The sequence below is a fragment of the Scyliorhinus canicula genome, chromosome 22, assembly GCF_902713615.1.
Source record: "Scyliorhinus canicula chromosome 22, sScyCan1.1, whole genome shotgun sequence".
NCBI lineage: Eukaryota > Metazoa > Chordata > Chondrichthyes > Carcharhiniformes > Scyliorhinidae > Scyliorhinus > Scyliorhinus canicula.
In genome coordinates this window covers 8,102,514-8,123,884 of record NC_052167.1, presented here as the reverse complement: position 1 = coordinate 8,123,884, position 21,371 = coordinate 8,102,514, and the positions used below count along the sequence as shown (strand labels likewise).

General features: G+C 43.2%; 1 protein-coding gene and 1 long non-coding RNA gene across 12 annotated transcripts in view; one reads left to right on the top strand and one right to left on the bottom strand.

Moving 5' to 3' along the window:
• Window positions 1-1,896, top strand: part of LOC119956023 — a 5,429-nt gene extending 3,533 nt beyond the window's left edge. The window contains exon 2 of the long non-coding RNA XR_005458577.1: window positions 1,631-1,896. This is a non-coding gene — a long non-coding RNA (uncharacterized LOC119956023). The remainder of the gene's footprint in view (window positions 1-1,630) is intronic.
• The window catches only part of LOC119956020 (serine-rich coiled-coil domain-containing protein 2-like), a 643,754-nt gene that overhangs the window by 181,610 nt on the left and 440,773 nt on the right, over window positions 1-21,371 (bottom strand). For all 11 annotated transcript variants that reach the window (XM_038782737.1, XM_038782731.1, XM_038782738.1 and 8 more), the window contains one exon: window positions 7,510-7,717. In XM_038782737.1, the coding sequence (XP_038638665.1) occupies window positions 7,510-7,717 (208 nt within the window). The remainder of the gene's footprint in view (window positions 1-7,509; window positions 7,718-21,371) is intronic.

The window sequence follows — 21,371 nt, the reverse complement described above, 5'->3', positions numbered from 1 at the left end:
GGCTATTAAAGTGACATTTGAAGAGTGTACATCGTTCTAACATCCAGTGATAGACTGACCGACACATACCTTGAATCCACTCCACCATTCAATAAGAACATGGTTGATCTGATTCCAATCTCAACCCCACCTTCATAACCTTTACCCCCTCATTAATCGAGAATATATCAGCCTGTCTTTAAAATATTCAAGTCTCTGCTTCTTCTGCCTTTCGAGGAAAAGAGCTCCAAAGACTCGTCGCCCTCAAAAAACAAATTCTCCTCATCTCAGTGTAAGTGGGTGTTCCCTCTGCCCATTGTGGCTTCGCTCTCCGTGTCGCTGCTGCGAGTATAGTGCTTGTCCCGGGAATCTCATGTCCCTCATGTGAACAATGTGGCCGCCCAGCGGAGTTGATCGAGCTTGGTCAATGCTGCTGGCCTGAGTGTACACAGTGGACCATGAGCTTGGTGCCGGGTCAGACGTCCTGGTCTCCAAAACACTCCCTTCCTCAGGCAACCAAACGCTGCTCTGACATGCTGAAGGTGGTGTCGAACATTATCAATGTCTGCCCTTGTTGACAGTCCGATCCCAAAGTATAGAAAGCGGTCCACGTTGTCCAAGAACCCGTCATGGATTTTGATAACCGAGGGGGGTGGGGGCAGCGCTGTGTAGCAGGGGCAGGTTGGTACAGGATCTGTGTCGTCTGGATGTTTGCTGCAAGGCCCAAGCTCTTGTACAGTTCAGCAAAGGTATTGCCGATGATTTGAAGTTCGGCCTCTTTATGCCAGTCACCTGCATCTTGTACTTCAATGACCGATCTCAGGTCTGGCCCGCAGGTGGTGGATGTTGAACAAATTCCTGTTTGTTCTATAGTTTAGCTGTACTCCAGCAGGGAGCTTGCTGAGATCGAGACCAAGCATTGCAGCAAGGAAAATGGAGAGGAGCGTCTGATGACACAGCCTTGCCTGACCCCAGTCCAAACGTGAATTGGGTCTGTGCTGGATCAGTTGGGTAGGATCATGGCTTGTATGTCATTGTGGAATAGGCAGACGAAGGTGACAAACTTTTAGGGGCAGCGAAACAGAGGTGGTCCCTCCATATTCTCTCATGGTTGACAGTGTGATGGCCTTTGTGAAGCCAAAGAAGGCAGTGTACAAGGGCTGGTGCTGTTCCCTGCATTTCCCATGGTTGGTACAGTGTCCATTGTGTCCTTAGTGGGTGGAATCCACACTGCAACTCTGGGAGGAGCTGTCCAGCTACAGGGAGAAAGTGATGAAGGGTGACTCTGGCTGACAGCAGGGAGATTCCTCTGTGGTTACTGCAGTGCTTGAAAAAGGTTATGATTATGCTGGCTGAATGTCAAAGTGAATGTCATCCCAACCAGCCATAATAATATACTGTGAAAAGCCCCGAGTCGCTACATTCCAGTGCCTGTTCGGGGAGGCTGGTGCGGGACTGAACCTGTGCTGCTGGTCTTATTCAGCATTACACGCCAGCTGTTTAGCCCACTGTGCTAAACCAGCCCCTGGGCATTACATGTCAGAATAAAACCCTTCCTTCAAGTCTGTTAGGTTGAACTAATATAAAGGTTGGCTGCAATAAGTCCCTGATCATTCTTCTAATGACAAAATAACATGTTTGCTTTTCACAGAATCACAGAAATACACCGTGAAGAGGCCCTTCAACGAGCCAGTCTGACCGATCTGCATGATCCCATTTGCCCACAGTGTTGAATGTTATGATGACAGTCACATTTTGGAGATGAGGTTTGCAAGAAAGGACCAGGAAGTCTACAAAAGATTTGAATGTTTATCATCAAGTTAACTATATCAGTGACAATAAAATGGTCTTGCACGAGTCAGATGTAACATTCCCTGCCCTGGTCATTGTGATTTAAGTAAAGTTTTTGGTGATGCACGGATTTGAGGTGGTCTGATTTTATTTAGACTCTATAATTGGGCCACATTAGATAGCAATGATTATCTGCTGGAGCAAGTTTTAAAAATAGGCTCGGTAACCTCCTGTTGCCCTCTCCAGCCACTCGGTGTTCCGGCCACGGTAGCATTCCTGTTACTTTACCTTATTTTTCTCCACCAGAAACATTGGGTTTTCCCCTGTCATAGCCAACCCCTCACCGAGATCAGCACAGCCCAGCAACAAATGTAAATCAACAACTTTTTATGTTAATCTAATATTGCCCAGTCGAGGAGATGTACCATGCTTCACTGGACAGTTTTTCTATTACAAACTAACAGCAAAAATTCATATTTCCAATCTTTGCCTATTTTGCTGCCAACCACTTCAATATGTTGCTTCACTCTGCAGGTATAATGATTTATTTTTATATGAAGCTAGCTCACTTTTCCTAATGTGTGTGTGTGTGTGTGTGTGTGTTCAGGTGATTTATAAACAAATAGCGGAGGAAAGGGCATCACAGCACAGCATGTTCAAAGTGGTGATCTACCCAGACACTGGCTGCAAAACCCTCTCGACAGCTATGGGCCCATTTCACTCCTGCAATATTAGACAAGGCGAGGGGAGATTCCAACACAGACAAGAATACATGTTGGAAATTGTTCGCTGACAGCAAATGTTCAATATTACCAGTCAATATCCCACAATCGTTCACATAATTAGGTTTTACTGAACATTTATATTAATCTCTGATATAATTATTTGCAGTGGCGTCACTTACAGGAAGATGATCGTTTTTGAATTTATTGCGCACCTAAAACTCTAACTTACTACTTCCATTAATATGCAGGTTACAGCACCAGTGGGTGGAAGGGTTGGGGTTGGACTCTGAAGTAAGATAATTGAAATTATTTTATTAAGATTAATATTAAAACACACATTAGTAGCTTTAGAATAGACAAATGTAGTTATGATAGCTCTTTCTAATCGTCATATGAAATGTAACCAATACTGTTGGCACAATGGGATATGTAACCAGTACTATGGGAAACTAGCGAAGAATACAAGTTATAAAACTTAATGACCTTCACTGGCTTAGTAAACAACTGTTAGGATGATCAGAGAACAGAGAGGGGGGCTGCAAATGCACTCTCAGGACTAAAGATGAAATATCAGGGAACATTTAAGAGCTTGGATTATCCAGCACATTAATTAGGTTATATACAAGAGTTAAAATATTGAAGCTTGTTCCAAGCAATGTCTTGAAATGTGATATCTAAAAGCTACAAACTGGTTAAACCAACTTTGTATCGGAGAGAGAGAGATCCTGAAAATCAACCATGCGGCATCTTTCCTGGCATATGCCTGAATTCAAATCTTTACTTACTTGAAGCTCACAGACTCAGTGTATTTTTATTGATTTTATCAGAATAGTCTCCGATTAAAGGTTGTGTTATATTACAGAATAATTTAGTTTATATTTCAAAAATGCTGGGGTAGAATGAAAGTTGGAAACAGGGCAGGGTTTGGGACTTGCGTTTCAATTGAATGGTGAAGCCAAATGTGTACTATCACTAATGCGTTTCTCCATAAATCTATGCCTAATCTCTCCTCTTCTATCTTTAACTCTGATGCCCAAGGTTCACTCATGTGACACACCCTTCCATGTTCCTACCTCCATAGTGAGAATCAGACATCGAGATAAATCTCTTCCAATCTCAGTCTCAGCTGGGTATTACATGTAGAAATTTCAGTAACGAATAGACCATTCTGGCCATCAGACCTGCACCAGTTACACTTTCAAAGCTTTCTACTCCAATGCCACTTTCTTACTCTTTTCCTATACTTAGCATACTAACAAAAATAACTTGGCGATGGGACAGTGCCACTGTAAGGATAGCATTGGTTAATCTTACCAATGTGAAAGTGACAACTTATGTTTAATCGAATGTCAAATTGCACAGAAAGTGCGCACTGCCAGTTCATTCTGACCTTTATTTATTAATAAACAATGTCATTTCAATCCCCACATCAGTCAGGTAAATGGGCAATTATTCACTGTCATTTCAGTTATTATTTAATAGAAAACCTGCATTTCTGTTGCACATTTTTAAAATATTCATGCAAAAATTATTGCTTTTTTTTTGACATGAAAGACCTTCAAAATAACTGAAGGCGTTTTGCCAATTCGAATGCATTCAGTAGAAATAGTGGGTCCTTTGCCACATCATCTCTTCCAGCCAAACGTCACATGGCACTTGTGCGGAAGTCCTTATTTCCCCAGTGTCCAGAACCACAGAAAAGATCTCATTAGTTATACGGGAGTTATTTCTGTGTATATTCACAAGGATCCCACTGCTGGGGCTCATATTTGCCGATGCTTTTGGCAAGTCCAATTCAATCGCATCCTTTTCTTAAATCTTTGAATCCCAAAGCTCTGCCTCCTCTATTTGTGCACCTACAACTCACGCTGGTACCCGAGTGGTGGTGTTCTGAAGTTAAACGGTAACACTATTAAAAATTTTAGTTGTGCAACATTCAAGTAAATTGCTGGCAGACTAGACTCTATAGTTGTATGGGGAGAGCAGAAAGTATGATGTTGAGATGCAGGATCAGCCATGATCATATTGAACGGCAGAGCAGGCTCGAAAGGTCAATTAGCTTATGCCCACTCCTATTTTTTATGTTTCTATCATATCATAGAATTTACAATGCAGGAGGCGGCCATTCGGCCAATCAAGTCTGCACAGGGCCTTGGAAAGAGCACCCTACTTAAGCCCATGCCTCCACTCTATCCCCATCACCCAGTAACCCTACCTAACCTTTTTGGACACGAGGGGCATTTCATCATGGCCAATCCACCTAATCTGCACATCTTTGAGCTGTGAGAGGAAATCGAAGTACCCAGAGGAAACCTACGCAGACACGGAGGGAACGTGCAGATCGCACAGACAGTGACCCAAGCCGGGAATCGAACTTGGGACCCTTGAGCTATGAAGAAACAGTGCTAACCACTGTGCTACTGTGTTGCCCACAAGTTCAGCCATGTAACCAAGTTTCAGAAGCAATCATTCTGCCATCTGACAGCAACTAGGCAAGCAGAACATCCTCTCCACTTCTAGATTCAGATGATTCTCAACATAGAAACGGTAGAAAGAACTCAGAATCATTTTTTGCTGCTTTTACACCACATTGAGCATCTTTGGCGTTATTTTCACCCAGACATCTTCAGTACAGATATTGTAAACTGTTAACAGAATTCTATGCAGTAGTATTCAAACATTGGCCTCATCAGCAAACTTAGACTAAATACAATTGATCATTCGCTAAGAATTATCTGAGAAGCACTATAACCTGCATTGACTTTTGCATGAGACAATTCAATATTCATTACTCCAAACCTAGCTGGAATGTGCAAGGATTTATTTCAGAGCTGCTGAACAGATGCATGGAAAGGGAACTTATGTCCTAAGTATTAGAATTTGCTGGAACAAAATGTTTAACTACAAATCCCAATAAATATCAGTACATCTTTCCTCAAAATTGAATAAAATCTAATGCAAATGTTAAATCCCAATCTAACAGAGTAGATCAATAATACTGGCTTATTATGTCATGGTGCAGCCACAGGGCAGATGATCCATCAGATATAACAGAAAATTAAGTCTGGACCATGTTGGTACGAAAAACAAATCCACATCGTACAAAGCTCTATTGAAAATGGCAATGAGTGAGGTGGTAGGAGTAGACAATTCACCATACAAGAAGGTAGTGGTGTAGTGATATTATCACTGGACTAATATTCGAGAGACCCAGGGTAATGGTCCAGGGACCCCCTTTCCATATGATGGCATTTGAATTAAATAAAAGTCTGGAATTAAAAGGTATTGTCAATTGTCGTAAAAACCCATCTGGTTCACTAATGTCCTTTAGGGAAGGAAATCTGCCGTCCTTACCTGGTATGGCCTACATGTGACTCCAGTCCCACAGCAATGTGCTTAAATGTCACCTCAAGGAGAATTGCCATGTCAGAAACACTCACGTCCCATGAAAGAAATCATTCTTTTTTTTAAGTATCTGGGTCGTGCCCATTCTCACTCTTGTAGAATGACTTCTAGAATGAGCCCAATAGAATGAAAGGCACACAAATTACTTCAATTGAAAAATGTTCACCCCATCAGCAGCTTTAAGTAAATAATGTAGTATTTTCAATGCTACAAACAGATGAAATGGAAATGTATTTCCTCTGGTTGAGGTGTCGGGTCAAGGGGGGGTTATCAATCCAAAATATTCAGACAGAGTGACGAGGCAAAACCATTTTTCAAAGTGGGTTATGGAAGGATAGAATACTTTGGCATTGGGTTATTGAGACAGAGAGCACACAGGAAAATTGGATGGATCAGAGCAACACTGGACTGTAGGACAAAACAGAGCAGAGAATTTGCTTTGCAATGCTGACGGAAAGAATTAGCTGAATGGCGTCCATCTGGGCTTCACAGGGCAGGTGAACCACTGCATTCTGCCCACCATTAGCTTCCAGCAATACAATTCCAATTAAACTTATCACAGCCACATATCATTCAGCAGTTGAACTTAAAAATTCTCAAACTACACCTCTGCTGTGAATTAGGAAAGTAGCTGACAAAAGTGTTATGAAACACTTGATAAATATTGTGGGACTTGTGCTGAGTACCACTGCTACACTGAACAATGCCACAACAACCTAACAAATTAAATCAATGAAAACCATTCAGCAACTTCTCCATTACTGCGGCCTTTCACACATGAAGCATTGGAATGATGGCTGCTCATTAAACTAAATACTTCACCCACTAACCAACCTCTATTTCCCTCCCTGTCTTGCCACTGATACCCTGGTCTGAAAGCATTATTCAAAATTCAAACGTGAAATGTTTCTCTTTTTACCTTTAATCTGAAAGCATTTTACACCAGGCAATGCATATAATCAATTACTCTAGAGCCAATGAATTTATAATTTTTCGATGATGTCACTCTGGCTGCCCAGAGGTGTCCCTCGCGGCTCCCCCTCCAACCCTCGGCTCCCCCGCTTTTTAAATCCCCACTCCGACTCTCAGCTCCCGCTCTTCTTAAATCCCCGCTCCGACTCTCAGCTCCCGCTCTTTTCAAATCTCTCCTCTAACTTGCAGCTCCCGCTCTTTTTACATCTCCGCTCCCCCACTGCCCAACTCCCACTCTTAACTCCCAGCACTCGAAGAAAAATGGCACTCCCTCCCAATGAAATTATGATCTACTTACTTGCAAAATAGTCACAGATCCTAACAGACGAGGGAACTGGTTGTGACAGTGGAAGTAAATATTATTCTGGACATAAAACATTTCTTTTCTACTGCACACGCAACACAGCAGAGGTTTGCACATAATCTTCTAACGTACTTTGGACATTACCTTTTTTAAAAAACTTTTAAACTTCGCATTTAACCTATTGACAGAAGTTTAAGGTTTTTTATTCTTTAATGGGTTGTAAAGGTCACTGGCAAGGCCAGCTTTTGTTACCCATCCCTAATTGCTCTTCAGAATCTAACAAACACAACATGGACAACAAGGTGTATCATATATAAAATTGTAACAGTGTACCTGTTGCAGCAATCTCTTCAGCTTAAGTATCTGGGTTTTTACAGAGGTGCAGTCATGCACCATGTGTCGCAGTGTCAGCACATCCAGCATTACCGTGTTCTCTGTTATGGGCCGGGAGGATCTCATGTGACCGCTTGGAGGCCAGCAGTAACTTGAAGCCGCATGCCAGTCACAGTGGCTCACTGGAGGTTCTTGGGAAACAGGACTCCTGAAAAAAAAAAGACCCACTGTTATTTCATCATAAAGACAGAACAACAAAAACTATTTTGATCAATGTTTTCCCAAAAGCAGAGGTGACAGACTAATTATGAAGTTCCAGCGATGTTTTTAGAATCTCACTTACAAGATATGAAATTCAATCTCAGTTTTACTCCACCCTCACCAGCAATCACCTGAAACCTGACAGAATGGCCTATGCCGGGATTGAAGAACAATATATATATTTCTGTTGGGTTCCAGCATCGTGTGTAACACATACCTCATTACCATGCTGTGTAAGATGCCAAAAGGCTGTTTAAATTTGTTGGTAAATATCCAAGCAGGTTATTGGGACAACACCAGGGGTTTAAGAGCTACGCTCTCTTTGAATAGCATGAAATTCTTTTTGTTTTTAAATGATTGATATAAAAATTTTAACCGTTCAAACAAAAGAATATAAAAGACATGAACCATAAAGATTCCATCAATAAACACTTTTTATTATACGGACACTCACCTCCATCCCACACCCCTGACAAACCCGGGCTACCCACCCCTGTAAATAAGTAAACCCACCTTCCCCCTTCACCTCGAGCAGTGACAAACTCTTCGAAATACACTGAACGGTCACCACCTTCGCTAAAACCCTTCAATCGACCCTCTCAAGGTGTACTTCGTCTTCGAGGGCAAGAAACTCCCATCAAATCACCTAGCCACGCTGAAGCCTTCGACTGTGCCACCATCCTCTAGCCCAATAAGATATGCACCAGAACCACCAACAAACTAAAGACCAGGATATCTGCCCCTGCTCCCACCTGCAGTTCAGGCACTTCGGAGACCCCAAAAATCGCCACCAGTGGGCAAGGTTTCACCTGCACATTCAGGATCGCCAACATGGTGTCGAAACACAACCCCCAAAACTCCACCAACCTGGGGCATGACCAGAAGATGTGCATGTGTTGTGCGGTCCTTCTTGAACAACCTATCTTCTGTCCCTTTAAAAAGCAGCCCATCCTTGCTTCTGTGAGGTCAGCACAAAAAAAACTACTTTAGCTGAATTAAGGCTCAGCCACGAGCTAGACAATGTAGCATTCACCCTCCTCAACGCCTCGCACCATACCCTTCCTCTAGTATTCACCCTCAACCCCTCGCACCATACCCTTCCTCTAGTATTCACTCTCAACCCCTCGCACCATACCCTTCCTCTCGCATTCACCCTCAACCCCTCGCACCATACCCTTCCTCTCGCATTCACCCTCAACCCGTCGCACCATACCCCTCCTCTCGCATTCACCCTCAACGCCTCGCACCATACCCTTCCTCTCGCATTCACCCTCAACCCGTCGCACCATACCCTTCCTCTCGCATTCACCCTCAACGCCTCGCACCATACCCTTCCTCTCGCATTCACCCTCAACACCTCGCACCATACCCTTCCTCTCGTATTCACCCTCAACCCCTCGCACCATACCCTTCCTCTAGTATTCACCCTCAACCCCTCGCACCATACCCTTCCTCTCGCATTCACCCTCAACCCGTCGCACCATACCCTTCCTCTCGCATTCACCCTCAACCCCTCGCACCATACCCTTCCTCTCGCATTCACCCTCAACACCTCGCACCATACCCTTCCTCTCGCATTCACCCTCAATGCCACGCACCATACCCTTCCTCTCGCATTCACCCTCAACCCCTCGCACCATACCCTTCCTCTCGCATTCACCCTCAACCCTTCGCACAATACCCTTCCTCTAGTATTCACCCTCAACCCCTCGCACCATACCCTTCCTCTAGTATTCACCCTCAACCCTTCGCACCATACCCTTCCTCTAGTATTCACCCTCAACCCCTCGCACTATACCCTTCCTCTAGCATTCACCCTCAATGCCTCGCACCATACCCTTCCTCTAGTATTCACCCTCAACACCTCGCACCATACCCTTCCTCTCGCATTCACCCTCAACCCCTCGCACCATACCCTTCCTCTCGCATTCACCCTCCTCAACCCCTCGCACCATACCTTTCCTCTAGTATTCACCCTCAATGCCTCGCACCATACCCTTCCTCTCGCATTCACCCTCCTCAACCCCTCGCACCATACCCTTCCTCTCGCATTCACCCTCAACCCCTCGCACCATACCCTTCCTCTAGTATTCACCCTCAACCCCTCGCACCATACCCTTCCTCTCGCATTCACCCTCCTCAACACCTCGCACCATACCCTTCCTCTAGTATTCACCCTCAATGCCTCGCACCATACCCTTCCTCTCGCATTCACCCTCAATGCCTCGCACCATACCCTTCCTCTCGCATTCATCCTCAACCCCACGCACCATACCCTTCCTCTCGCATTCACCCTCATCCCCTCGCACCATACCCTTCCTCTAGTATTCACCCTCAACCCCTCGCACCATACCCTTCCTCTCGCATTCACCCTCCTCAAACCCTCGCACCATACCCTTCCTCTCGCATTCACCCTCAACCCCTCGCACCATACCCTTCCTCTCGCATTCACCCTCCTCAAACCCTCGCACCATACCCTTCCTCTCGCATTCACCCTCAACGCCTCGCACCATACCCTTCCTCTTGCATTCACCCTCAACCGCTCGCACCATACCCTTCCTCTAGTATTCACCCTCAACCCCTCGCACAATACCCTTCCTCTAACATTCACCCTCCTCAACCCCACGCACCATACCCTTCCTCTAGTATTCACCCTCAATGCCTCGCACCATACCCTTCCTCTCGCATTCCCCCTCCTCAACCCCTCGCACCATACCCTTCCTCTAGTATTCACCCTCAACCCCTCGCACCATACCCTTCCTCTCGCATTCCCCCTCCTCAACCCCTCGCACCATACCCTTCCTCTCGCATTCACCCTCTATGCCTCGCACCATACCCTTCCTCTCGCATTCACCCTCAACGTCTCACACCATACCCTTCCTCTAGTATCGGCTCCAACTCCTCCATCCATTTAGAACAAAGAACAAAGAAAAGTACAGCACAGGAACAAGCCCTTCGGCCCTCCAAGCCCGTGCCAACGATGCTGCCCGACCAAACTACAATCTTCTACACTTCCTGGGTCCGTATCCATCTATTCCCATCCTATTCATGTATTTGTCAAGATGCCCCTTAAATGTCACGATCGTCCCAGCTTCCACCATCTCCTCCGGCAGCGAGTTCCAGGCACCCTCTACCCTCTGTGTAAAAAAACTTGCCTCGTACGTCTACTCTAAACCTTGCCCCTCGCACCTTAAAACTATGCCCCCTAGTAATTGACCTTTTAGCCTTCGTCCCATCAACTGAACCCAGCTCCTCCCCTGCTATACTCTGGTACGAATGGCATGCAATTCGGAGCACGAATCGCAGTTGGAAGAAGTCGAGCTTGGAATATCCAATTTAAGGATATTATTTTATTCACACTGGTGTTGCAAATCTGCTTAATTTATAGTTATGCCTAAATCGTTTGCACATTTTGTATTGTGAAAAAGTGTCAACATTCCTGTAATATCCCCATGGGACTCTCAGGGTGGGAATGATGGTCTCCCCTTGGCCCTTGCGGAGTACGGGATCCCCACTCAGGGATGGGGAACTCTAGCCACCTTTGTATAAAAGGTTGGCCAGTAAGGCAGAGACTAGAGATTATAAATAAACCAAACTTCTTTATTTTACTTGGTTTGGACTCTGCGTCCTCATTGGAATGACAAGAATCAATACTGTAGATAACCTGACTTGTCTTTTCTTTATTTTACAACACAATCTGCTTAATTTGTAGTTATGCCTAAATCGTTTGCACATTTTGTATTGTGAAAAAGTATTGTGCCAAAATTAAACAGTTTTGAGCATTAAATGTTATACTCAATTCAACTCATAATTGATAATATAGAATTTTGCCTCATTCTTTACATTTTCTGATTTTGTTTCTGACCCTATATATGTGATCATCAGTTCCACCTCTACAACATCATCTTCTGCACTTCTACTTCAATTCAGTGACTGAAATTATCATCCAAAACTTCAATTCATTTCTTGAATGATGTCCGAACAAGTTGTCACACTCCGAAACCTAAAATTAAGATCCCACACCAAGCCCCACCCACCCACCAGTCACTGCCTTACATGGCTCTGGGTCCTCCAATCTTCGATATCTGTTGCCATCTCCATGTACCTCGTCATTCCTCAAAATTTTGGTGCATCCCCAAATGGTTTACACTTTTTTTCTTATTCATTTGGGGGATTATGGGCTTCATTGGCTAGGCCAGCATTCATTGCCCTTCCCCAACTGCCCTCAAGAGGGGGTAAGTGAGCTGCCTCCTTCATCGGTTGCAGTCCAGGTGGTGTCAGTACACCCACAACGCTGTTAGGGAGGGAGGTCCAGGATTATGACCCAGTGACAGTGAGGGAACGCCGATATATTTCCAAGTCATAACGGAGAGTGATTTGGAGGAGAACTTTCACATGGTGTACCCAGGTATCGGCAACCCTTGTCCTTCTAGATGGTAGGGGATATGGGTTTGGAAGGTGCTGTCTAAGGAACCTTGGTGAGTTGCTGCAGTGCATCTTGTAGATGGTACACAAGGCTGCCACTGTTCATCGGTGGGGGAGGAAGTGAATGTTTGAGGAAGGAATGCCAATCAAGCGGGCTGCTTTGTCCTGGATGGTGTCAAGTTTCTGAAGTATTGTTGGAGCTGCACTCCTCCAGGCTACTGGAGAGTATTACACCACACTCCTGATTTGTGTCTTGTAGATGGAGGACAGGCTTTGGGGGTCAGGAGTTAAGTTACTACCCACATGATCCCTAGCCTCTGTCCCACTCTTGTAGCCACAGTATTATATTGCTAGTCCAGTTGAGTTTCTGGTCAATGGTAACCCCCAGGATGTTGACAGTGGGCTATTCAGTGACGGTGATTCCATTGAATGTCATGGGACGATGGTTAGATTCTCTCTTGTTGGATATAGATTGGGAAAGGCAGACAAGCATCTGCCAATAAGGTAATGAATTTCTGGACTGTGTTTGGGATAGGTTCCTGCAGCAATATGTTCCAGATGCAACAAGGAGACAGGCAGTATTAGATTTAGTTATGAGCATGAGGAAATTTAATTAGTAAGCTGACTGTGCACAAACATTTAGCTGAGCTTTGACAAAGGGTCATCTGAACTCGAAATGTTAGCTCTTTTCTCGCCATACATATGCTGCCAGACCTGCTGAGATTTTCCAGCATTTTCCCTTTAGTTTCAGATTCCAGCATCCGCAGTAATTTGCTTTTATAAGATAGTAAGGGATATGGGCCCAAGGCAGGTATATAAAGTTAAATCACAGATCAGCCATGATCTCATTGAATGGCGGGACACGCTTGAGGGGCTGAATGGCCTATTCCTGTTCCTATCGTCATTACCTGGCACTTGTAGGATACAAATATTATCAACTGAGACTTCAGCCAGCCAAGACTCATGCTGTGGAATCCATTCACCAAACCATTCAACTTCTCCAACTACATCTTCCACAAGACCTTTCCTAATATCTCCTCTGGTTTGATTTTTCTTTCCTTAGGTTTGTGAAGAATCTTTTCATCAAAGGTCACTAGATAAATGCAAGCTGTTGTTATTGGATGACCTGCTCTTTTTCCTCTAATATTGTTTCATGCTACAAGGAGGACAGAAGTAAATGGAACATTCTGCAAAGCTGAAAAAGACATCCTGAAGACTATATTTTTGATACGTACAGCTATAAAAATGACATTTTGATCAAACTGATACTCGATAATTTCATTTTCTTTGAATAAAAAATGCATCCTGCATTTAAATTTCATGGCTGAGATTGGAAAGTGGATTACAATGACTCGGTGTCTCAGTATTATCCAGAATGCACTGACTGAAAGAAAAACAATTCTGTCTCTGGGGATAATGCATCGGAGATGGATTCTCCCCAACACCGCAGCACAGAATAGATTCATTCCTGAAGGCTATTTATCAAATCTAACTGACATCCCATTTCACACAGGTATTGTATAAATAGTAGCCATGTTATCATAGAATCCCTACAGTACAGCAGGAGGCTATTCGGCCCATCAATGCTGCACTGACCCTTCAAAAGAGCATCCTCCCCATGTCCACTCACCCGTCCACCCCACCCTATCCCATAACCGAACCTGCACATCCCTGGACACGAAAGGCCAATTTAGCATGACCAATCCACCTAACCCACACATCTCTGTGAGAGGAAACCGGAGCAGACACGGGGAGAAATTGCAAACACTACACAGTGACCCAAGGCTGGAATTGAACCCAGGTCCCTACGCTGTGATGAAGCAGTGTGAACCACCGTGCCATTATGTATTCAGTGGTATCACCCTGCTGGGTCATAGACAGATGAATGATTTCACCATGACACTCAGTCTGTAGGGACAGGTATATTTACTGCAAATAATTCTCTACCTTTGTACATAATGTGACTTTGGAAAGATTTTTGAATATTCTAAAGCATCCTTCTGGTTGTCTATCTTAGCCCTTTGGATAGACTTGCTCGGCATCATGAGATTCTTTAAAAATAATTTGAGGATGCCATCATAAGTAAAAGATTAAATGTAAAATAGATCAACAAGCAGTTTTTTGTAAAACAAGAAAAAGGCATGACATTTTTGAAAAGATATAACCATTTCTCCAACTGGACTAGTGACCCCCAAAACAACTGAGTTTGGTTTAAGACCATAAGACATAGGAGCAGAATTAGGCAACTTAGCCCATCGAGTCTGCTCCGCCATTCTATCATGGCTGATATTTTTCTCATCCCCAGTCTCCTGCCTTCTCCCCATAACCCCTGATTCCCTCATTAATCAAGAACCTTAAAGACACTCCACAATTGGCCTCCACAACCTTCTGCAGCAAATAGTTCCACAGATCCACCACCCTCCTGCTGAAGAAATTCCTCCTCATCTCTGTTTTAAAGGATTGTCCCTTTAGTCTGAGATGGTGTCCTCTGCTTCTAGATTTTCTTACAAGTGAAACACCCTCTCCACGTCCACTCTATCCAGGCCTCGCAGTATCTTGCACGTTTCGATAAGATCCCCCTCATCCTTCTAAACTCCAACGAGTACAGACCGAGAGTCCTCAACCGTTCATCATACGACAAGCTCTTCATTCCAGGGATCATTCTTGTGAGCCTCCTCTGGACCTTTTCCAAGGCCAGCACATCTTTCCTTAGATACGGGAGCAAATATCTGTGGTATCGATTTGAAAGAGCAGATCTCAATTTATCCACGAGTAAACGGAAAGGATTTGACTGACACACGGATGGTCTGCAGCTTTAATCCAAGGAGATCATGCCAACAAAATACGTTAGTTTACCCTTTTAAATTTATTTTCCTTATTGTAAACTATATTTCTTGTGGACACTAGTTCCCATCCCAACCTTCTGAAATCGCAACAGTGCCCAAATTCATTCACTATTTCTTACATCTGCTCCAGGTTTTTTGAGTGACTGACTTTACAATGATGTGCAATGTCCAGAGGGAAGCAAAGGAGATAACATAACATCAACAAATCTAAATCTTCAAATCTCTTGAGCTATCATATTGAACATAATATGCACAATCACTGATTTCATATCATCACTAGAGTTTACATGGATAGTATTATAACTATGAAGAACCCAAACACATTTTAATCAGAAAGAACAATGTAGTGCTTTCACAGCCTACAAAAACATCTGTTGTTTACTCCCCACAGTCATAAATATCATCAAAAAGCAGCATCAAGAACTGATCAACAATATACCAACTGGTCCTAACTCTTCACATCATGCAGTTAATGAGAATATTAACAAACATCTGGCCAACACAAAATGAAGCCAATTTTAAGCTGCTGTGCATATAATTTATATTTAACAAAGAATTATCACTTTCATTTTGTTCTGAAAGGGAGAAGGGTTGTTCATCACTTTCTGAGCATCGTGAATTTTGAAGCATTACACACGCATCCACAGACAAAAACCACAGGGTTTCTCAACATTTGTCACAAAATAGTGATGCAGATTTGAAATGCTGAGCTACTCACCTCCCTTTTCCCACATCACAAACATGTTTCTCAGATGGTGCCTCCAAAGGTTAATGCTAACAATGGTTTGGTCAATATATCACAAATACTGGATTCCTCTCTCTAATCTGAACAGAGGATTTACTTTATATAATAACCTCCCAAAGACAGAAATCACCTGGCAACATAGCAATTTTTACACATAGCAGCAAATATTAAGATATCCTTGTATAATCATGCAATGTCAAAGCCTATTTGTTTTTACAAACTAGAAAGTGGTTGGTAGCAGATAACAAAAGGCATCTTAAAGCACATTCTGTTTTTAACATAGGAATGAAATGATGAAGAAGAATTGTTGAAGTTTAAATCACAGTATGGAGAGAATGCTCCGTATTAAGATTCAATTTGCCCAAGTCTGCAATTTTCCTTTAACCGTCTTCTAGTGAATGTTAAGAACCCCACTTATGTTAAATGCAAGAGCATCCCAAAACCCACAACCCAGAAGGGTAACTTGGAACACCGGTTCTTAGTGATGCATATTTTCAATTTGGTACACTGTGAGAAAAATATATGTGAATCAGGGAGTAATAGTCCAGTCTTTGTGCAAACAATTAATAAAGAATATTTATTAACTTTAAAGGAAAAAAAATGACAAAACTGACTATAATACACGACAACACAATTATACAGAGGGCGATACACGCAGTATTGCATGACGCTACCCCATGGTTCCCAACTATCTACATTCACTGAATTGAGATACCACTTTGTTCCCAACCAACATTTAATATCATGTACCTCAAAGAGCTAAATCCAGCACATAGTTACCATGCACTGGTTATTTGCCAAGTTTGGGAAAGCCATCTTCAGTTTCAGCAAAGGCAAAAATCTGCTACTTCTTTTCAAAAGATTCTTTCTGCAACTGGATGGGGCTGCAATGGCAGCTATGTCTGTGTCCCTTTCCCCAATCATTGTGCTTTGGATATAGCATTATTTCCCCTTGATGTTATCCACCCCATGGAGTCGGCCTTCAGCATATATATGTCAACTTCCATATCTCTCCACTTTGAAATCACCTCTACTATACTCCATTGTTTTCCTCTAGTCACATAGGTTAAAAACTTGCTTTTCTCACTGATATGCTAATTGACATCTGGACAGTTTCCCTTATCTTTCACCCCAATTTCATTTTTGTAATCTTAATTTTCCCCAATTCGGAACGTGAAAATCAAGGAAGTCCAACCATCACCAAGCATTATAGATACAATACACTATAAATGACATATTTTGATTTATAATAATCTCCTCGTAAAGCTGTTGTTTTTACATGATTAGGATATCTATCTATTTCTTCCCCCGTAATTACTTCAGAGCTGCTATTTCCTTAGAAAGACCTGGAGATGTTGAAGTGTCCACGGCAACTCAATGGAGTGAAGAAATGATCGTACTATGATAAACTTGGGGAAGAACTCTCATTTTAATAGCTTGTTGGTAAGTCTTGAAATTTTCATTGTAATTTGAATTAATCTTCACTTTTTCCCTTCGCCGACAGCAGGGACATCCAGTTCTCACACGTTGCTGATTCTCCTTAGAAATAAATACAAGGGATGATTTTTCATACTATTTTTTTGCCCATTCATTCCACTGATAATTTCATCTGGTTGTGCAATCCTGTATTTGGCATTAACAGCCAAAAGCATCCACAGATATTGATATATCAGCAATACAGAGCTCCACATTTGCTATTCTTCTGCTCCTTTTCATTGAAATTGGAGTGAGGCTGTGTTGGGGCGATGCCAGAGAACACTGCAACTCTTGTCTCTAAAATAAAAAGTATTGCTTTTGCTAAGCCCGATATTAATGATATAGAAGTGAGGCTGGTAAACCATAGGAACAGGAGTAGGCCATTCAGCCCTTCGTGCTGGTTCCGCCATTCAATGAGATCCTGGCTGATCTGTGACCTAACTCCATAAACCTGCCTTTGGTCCATATCCCTGAATATGTTTGCTTAACAAAAATCTATCTATCTCAGATTTGAAATTAACAACTGATCTAGCCTCAACTGTTGCTTGTGGGACAGAGATCCAAACCTCTCCACCCTCTGAGTGAAGAAGTTCTTCCTAACATCTCTCCTGAACGGTCGAGCTCTAAGTTTTAGACTATGCCTCCGAATCGCCAACCAGTGAAATAGTTCATCTTTATCTATCTTGTCTTTCCCAGCTAATATCTTGAATACTTTGATCAGATCACCCCTTAACCTTCTAAATGCCAGCGAAAACAGGTCTAAACGGAGTAATCTTGGAGGGGTTTGAGGTACAAATCAACCTTGATCTTATTGAGGGGCTGAACGAGCTACACCTGGTCCTACCTTCTGCACCCATTCCTCTGAGCTTCTACTACGGCCAATGTCAGAAGCAGTATCATCAGAACATCAACAACTCAAACATCCCAGCATCCTGACTGAGACCTGTATCACCATTCCTCCCTCACGACAACAAGAAAGGAATGGGAAAAGAGGAGGGGGGAAAAAAAACAAGACTTTTATTTATATAATGCTTTCTGCAACCAGTGGGCATCGCAAAGCCCTTTGCAACAGTTGCAATACAGGAAACCACTGGTCGATATTCTGGGGCTCCCTATCTGACATCACTGATAGGAAGGCCTATCACTACACACACTGCATTGCTTCAAGGACAAGACAATGCACCTTCTCAGGGTCACCAAACATGGACAATAAATACATCCTTGTTAAGATCGCTCATGTGCTGACAAATAAAAAATGCAAAAATTGCTTCAGGATACTGGATAGAACCATATACAGAAATTAGTATAGATGTTTTATGTTATATTTTAGTCATTATAATGTTTGTAAAGTGAAAAGAAGGTTGCTACTGATGGTACTTATAATAAAAAAAAAATCAATATCAGTTAGTGAAATGAGAAATCTGTAAACAGCACACAGCATCGCAGATAGAGACAACATCTTGTCTCTCACTGAAGAAGATAGATGGATGTGGCCATCACGCAAATCAACTTGCCTCTTCTGAAAGATTTTTAGGTGTTCTGAAAAGGTTACTTGCATTGCATTGCATGCCATCACTCTCTAATGTTTTCAATAATCTTTCATTTAGAATTGTCCATTAGCGGCAAGGATCTCACCTGCTCCTCAATATTAGAATGTGCACAGATAACTGCTTCACATTGCAGAACATAAACCATATTTTACAACGTTTTATGCTGCATTGCTTTGTAAACCATACTTTAGAAAATCCTAATGAAATGAAGGACCCCTATTGTTTTATTACATTTGAATGTGAACTAATGATTCTTTTAGCTTGCAGCTTCATATTTTGAACTGCACATTTCAATAACCATAAAGATCCAATGACTTACACATTACCATGTTGCAGAAACTGTGTGCACATCAACAGGAGCACTAAGTTCCATCAAAAATATCTGGAGACAAAATCTACTGCCACCAAATACTGGCCTTGCCAGCGATACTCATCGCATGAATGAGATAAAGAAAAACATTTATATATTGTCTCTTCCTCCACACTCTATGACCAGAGAACAGAAATATTGCCCTCATTGAAATATTTAATCAGAAATGAAGAAAGGGAGAGATATTTTCAATGCAAACGCTTCCCTCCTGCACTTAGGAAGGTGCAAACTCATGACTGGCAGGAGATGTCACTTTCTTTAAATTCATTTACGGGATGTAGCTGTTGCTGGTTAGGCCAGCATGTATTGCCCATCCTTAGTTTCCCTTCAGAAGGTGGTGGTGAGCGGTCTTCTTGAACCGCTGCAGTCCTTGGGGTGTAGGTACACCCACTGTGCTATTAGAGAGCGAGTTCCAGGATGTTGACCCAGTGACAGTGAAGGAACAGCGATACATTTCCAAGTCGGGATGGTGGGGTTCCCAGGCGTCTACTGCTCTTGTCCTTCTAGATGGTAGTGGTCATGGGTTTGGAAGGTGCTGACTAAGGAACCTTGGCGAGTTACTGCAATGCATCCTGTAGATGGTACACACAGCTGCCACATTCATCAGTGGTGGAGCGTTTTAATGTTTGTGAAAGGGGAAGCAATCAAGTGGGCTGCTTTGCCAAGTGGGCTGCTTTGCCAAGTGGGCTGCTTTGCCAAGTGGGCTGCTTTGCCAAGTGGGCTGCTTTGCCAAGTGGGCTGCTTTGTCCTGGATGGTTTTGAGCTTCTCGAGTGTGGCCAGAGCTGCACTCATCCAGGCAAGTAGAGAGTATTCCATTGCACTCCTGACTTGTGCGCACTCGAGTGGCGTGAATGTAACTTGCCACTTGTCAGCCCAAGCTTCTAAACCGACAGCAGTGAAAGTTGAAGTGATTCTGCAAATAATTTGATACAGTGCCACCCCAGCTCAGCTGGAAGTACTCCAGCTATTGAAATTCAACATATCTGGGCAACTATCAATCAGCATCAATAGTCAGAGAAAACACCAGAATTGCGAAAGTGACATGCTTGCATCTAACTATTGAAACAAGTGTAAACCTAACCCGTGGTCAAAGAAACTAAACTCAGATAGGAAACTGGTCCCACTGGGAGTAGGATTTCACTCCTACTCCCCATTTCCAGTATTTAATTTACTTTAAAAGAAGAGATTTTCAGCATTTACAACATGCCCTTTCTGTGCAATCGAATTTTGGAAATTCTATAGATTTGAGATATTTATTTTGAGCACTTAAATAGAACATAGGAATATTTTTTTAGTGCAACAAGGTAGCATAGTGGTTAGCACAGTTGCTTCACAGCTCTAGGGTCCCAGGTTCGATTCCCCGCTGGGTCACTGTCTGTGCGGAGTCTGCACGTTCTCCCCATGTCTGCGTGGGTTTCCTCCGGGTGCTCCAGTTTCCTCCCACAGTCCAAAGATGTGCAGGTTAGGTGGATTGGCCATGCTAAATTGCCCTTACTGTCCGGAAAGGTTGGGAGGGGTTATTGGGTTGCAAATATGCAAAGACACCAGGATAGGTCTTTTGCTTAGGTCACTGTCTGTGTGGAGTCTGCACATTCTCCTCGTGTCTATGAGGATTTCCTCCGGGTGCTCCGGTTTCCTCCCACAGTCCAAAGATGTGTGGGTTAGGTGGATTGGCCATGCTAAATTTCCCTTAGTGTCCAAAGTGGGGGTTACTGGGTTGTGGGGATAGGGTAGACATGTGGGCTTGAGTAGAGTGCTCTTTTCAAGAGCTGGTGCTGACATGATGGGCTGAATGGCCTCTTGCACTGTAAATTCTATGACTCTATAATATAGTAACATAGGGGCATGAGGAGCAGATTCTGCCCCTCGAGCCGGCTCTGCCAATGAAATAGATCATGGCTTTCTCAATGACACCTTCCCACACTATCCCCATATAACTTGATGTCATTGGTATCCAGAGATTCACCCACCTCTGTTTCGAACACACACAATGACTCAGCCTTCACAACACACTGGGGTAGAGAATTCCAAAGGTTCATCACCCCGAGTGAAGAAATTCCTCCTCATCTCAGTCCTAAATGGCTGACCTCTTAATCTGAGACAGTGTCCCCTGGTTCTAGAGTCCCCAACCAGGGGAAACATCCTTTTTGCATCTACCCTGTCGAGCCCTGCAAAAATACTTTACACT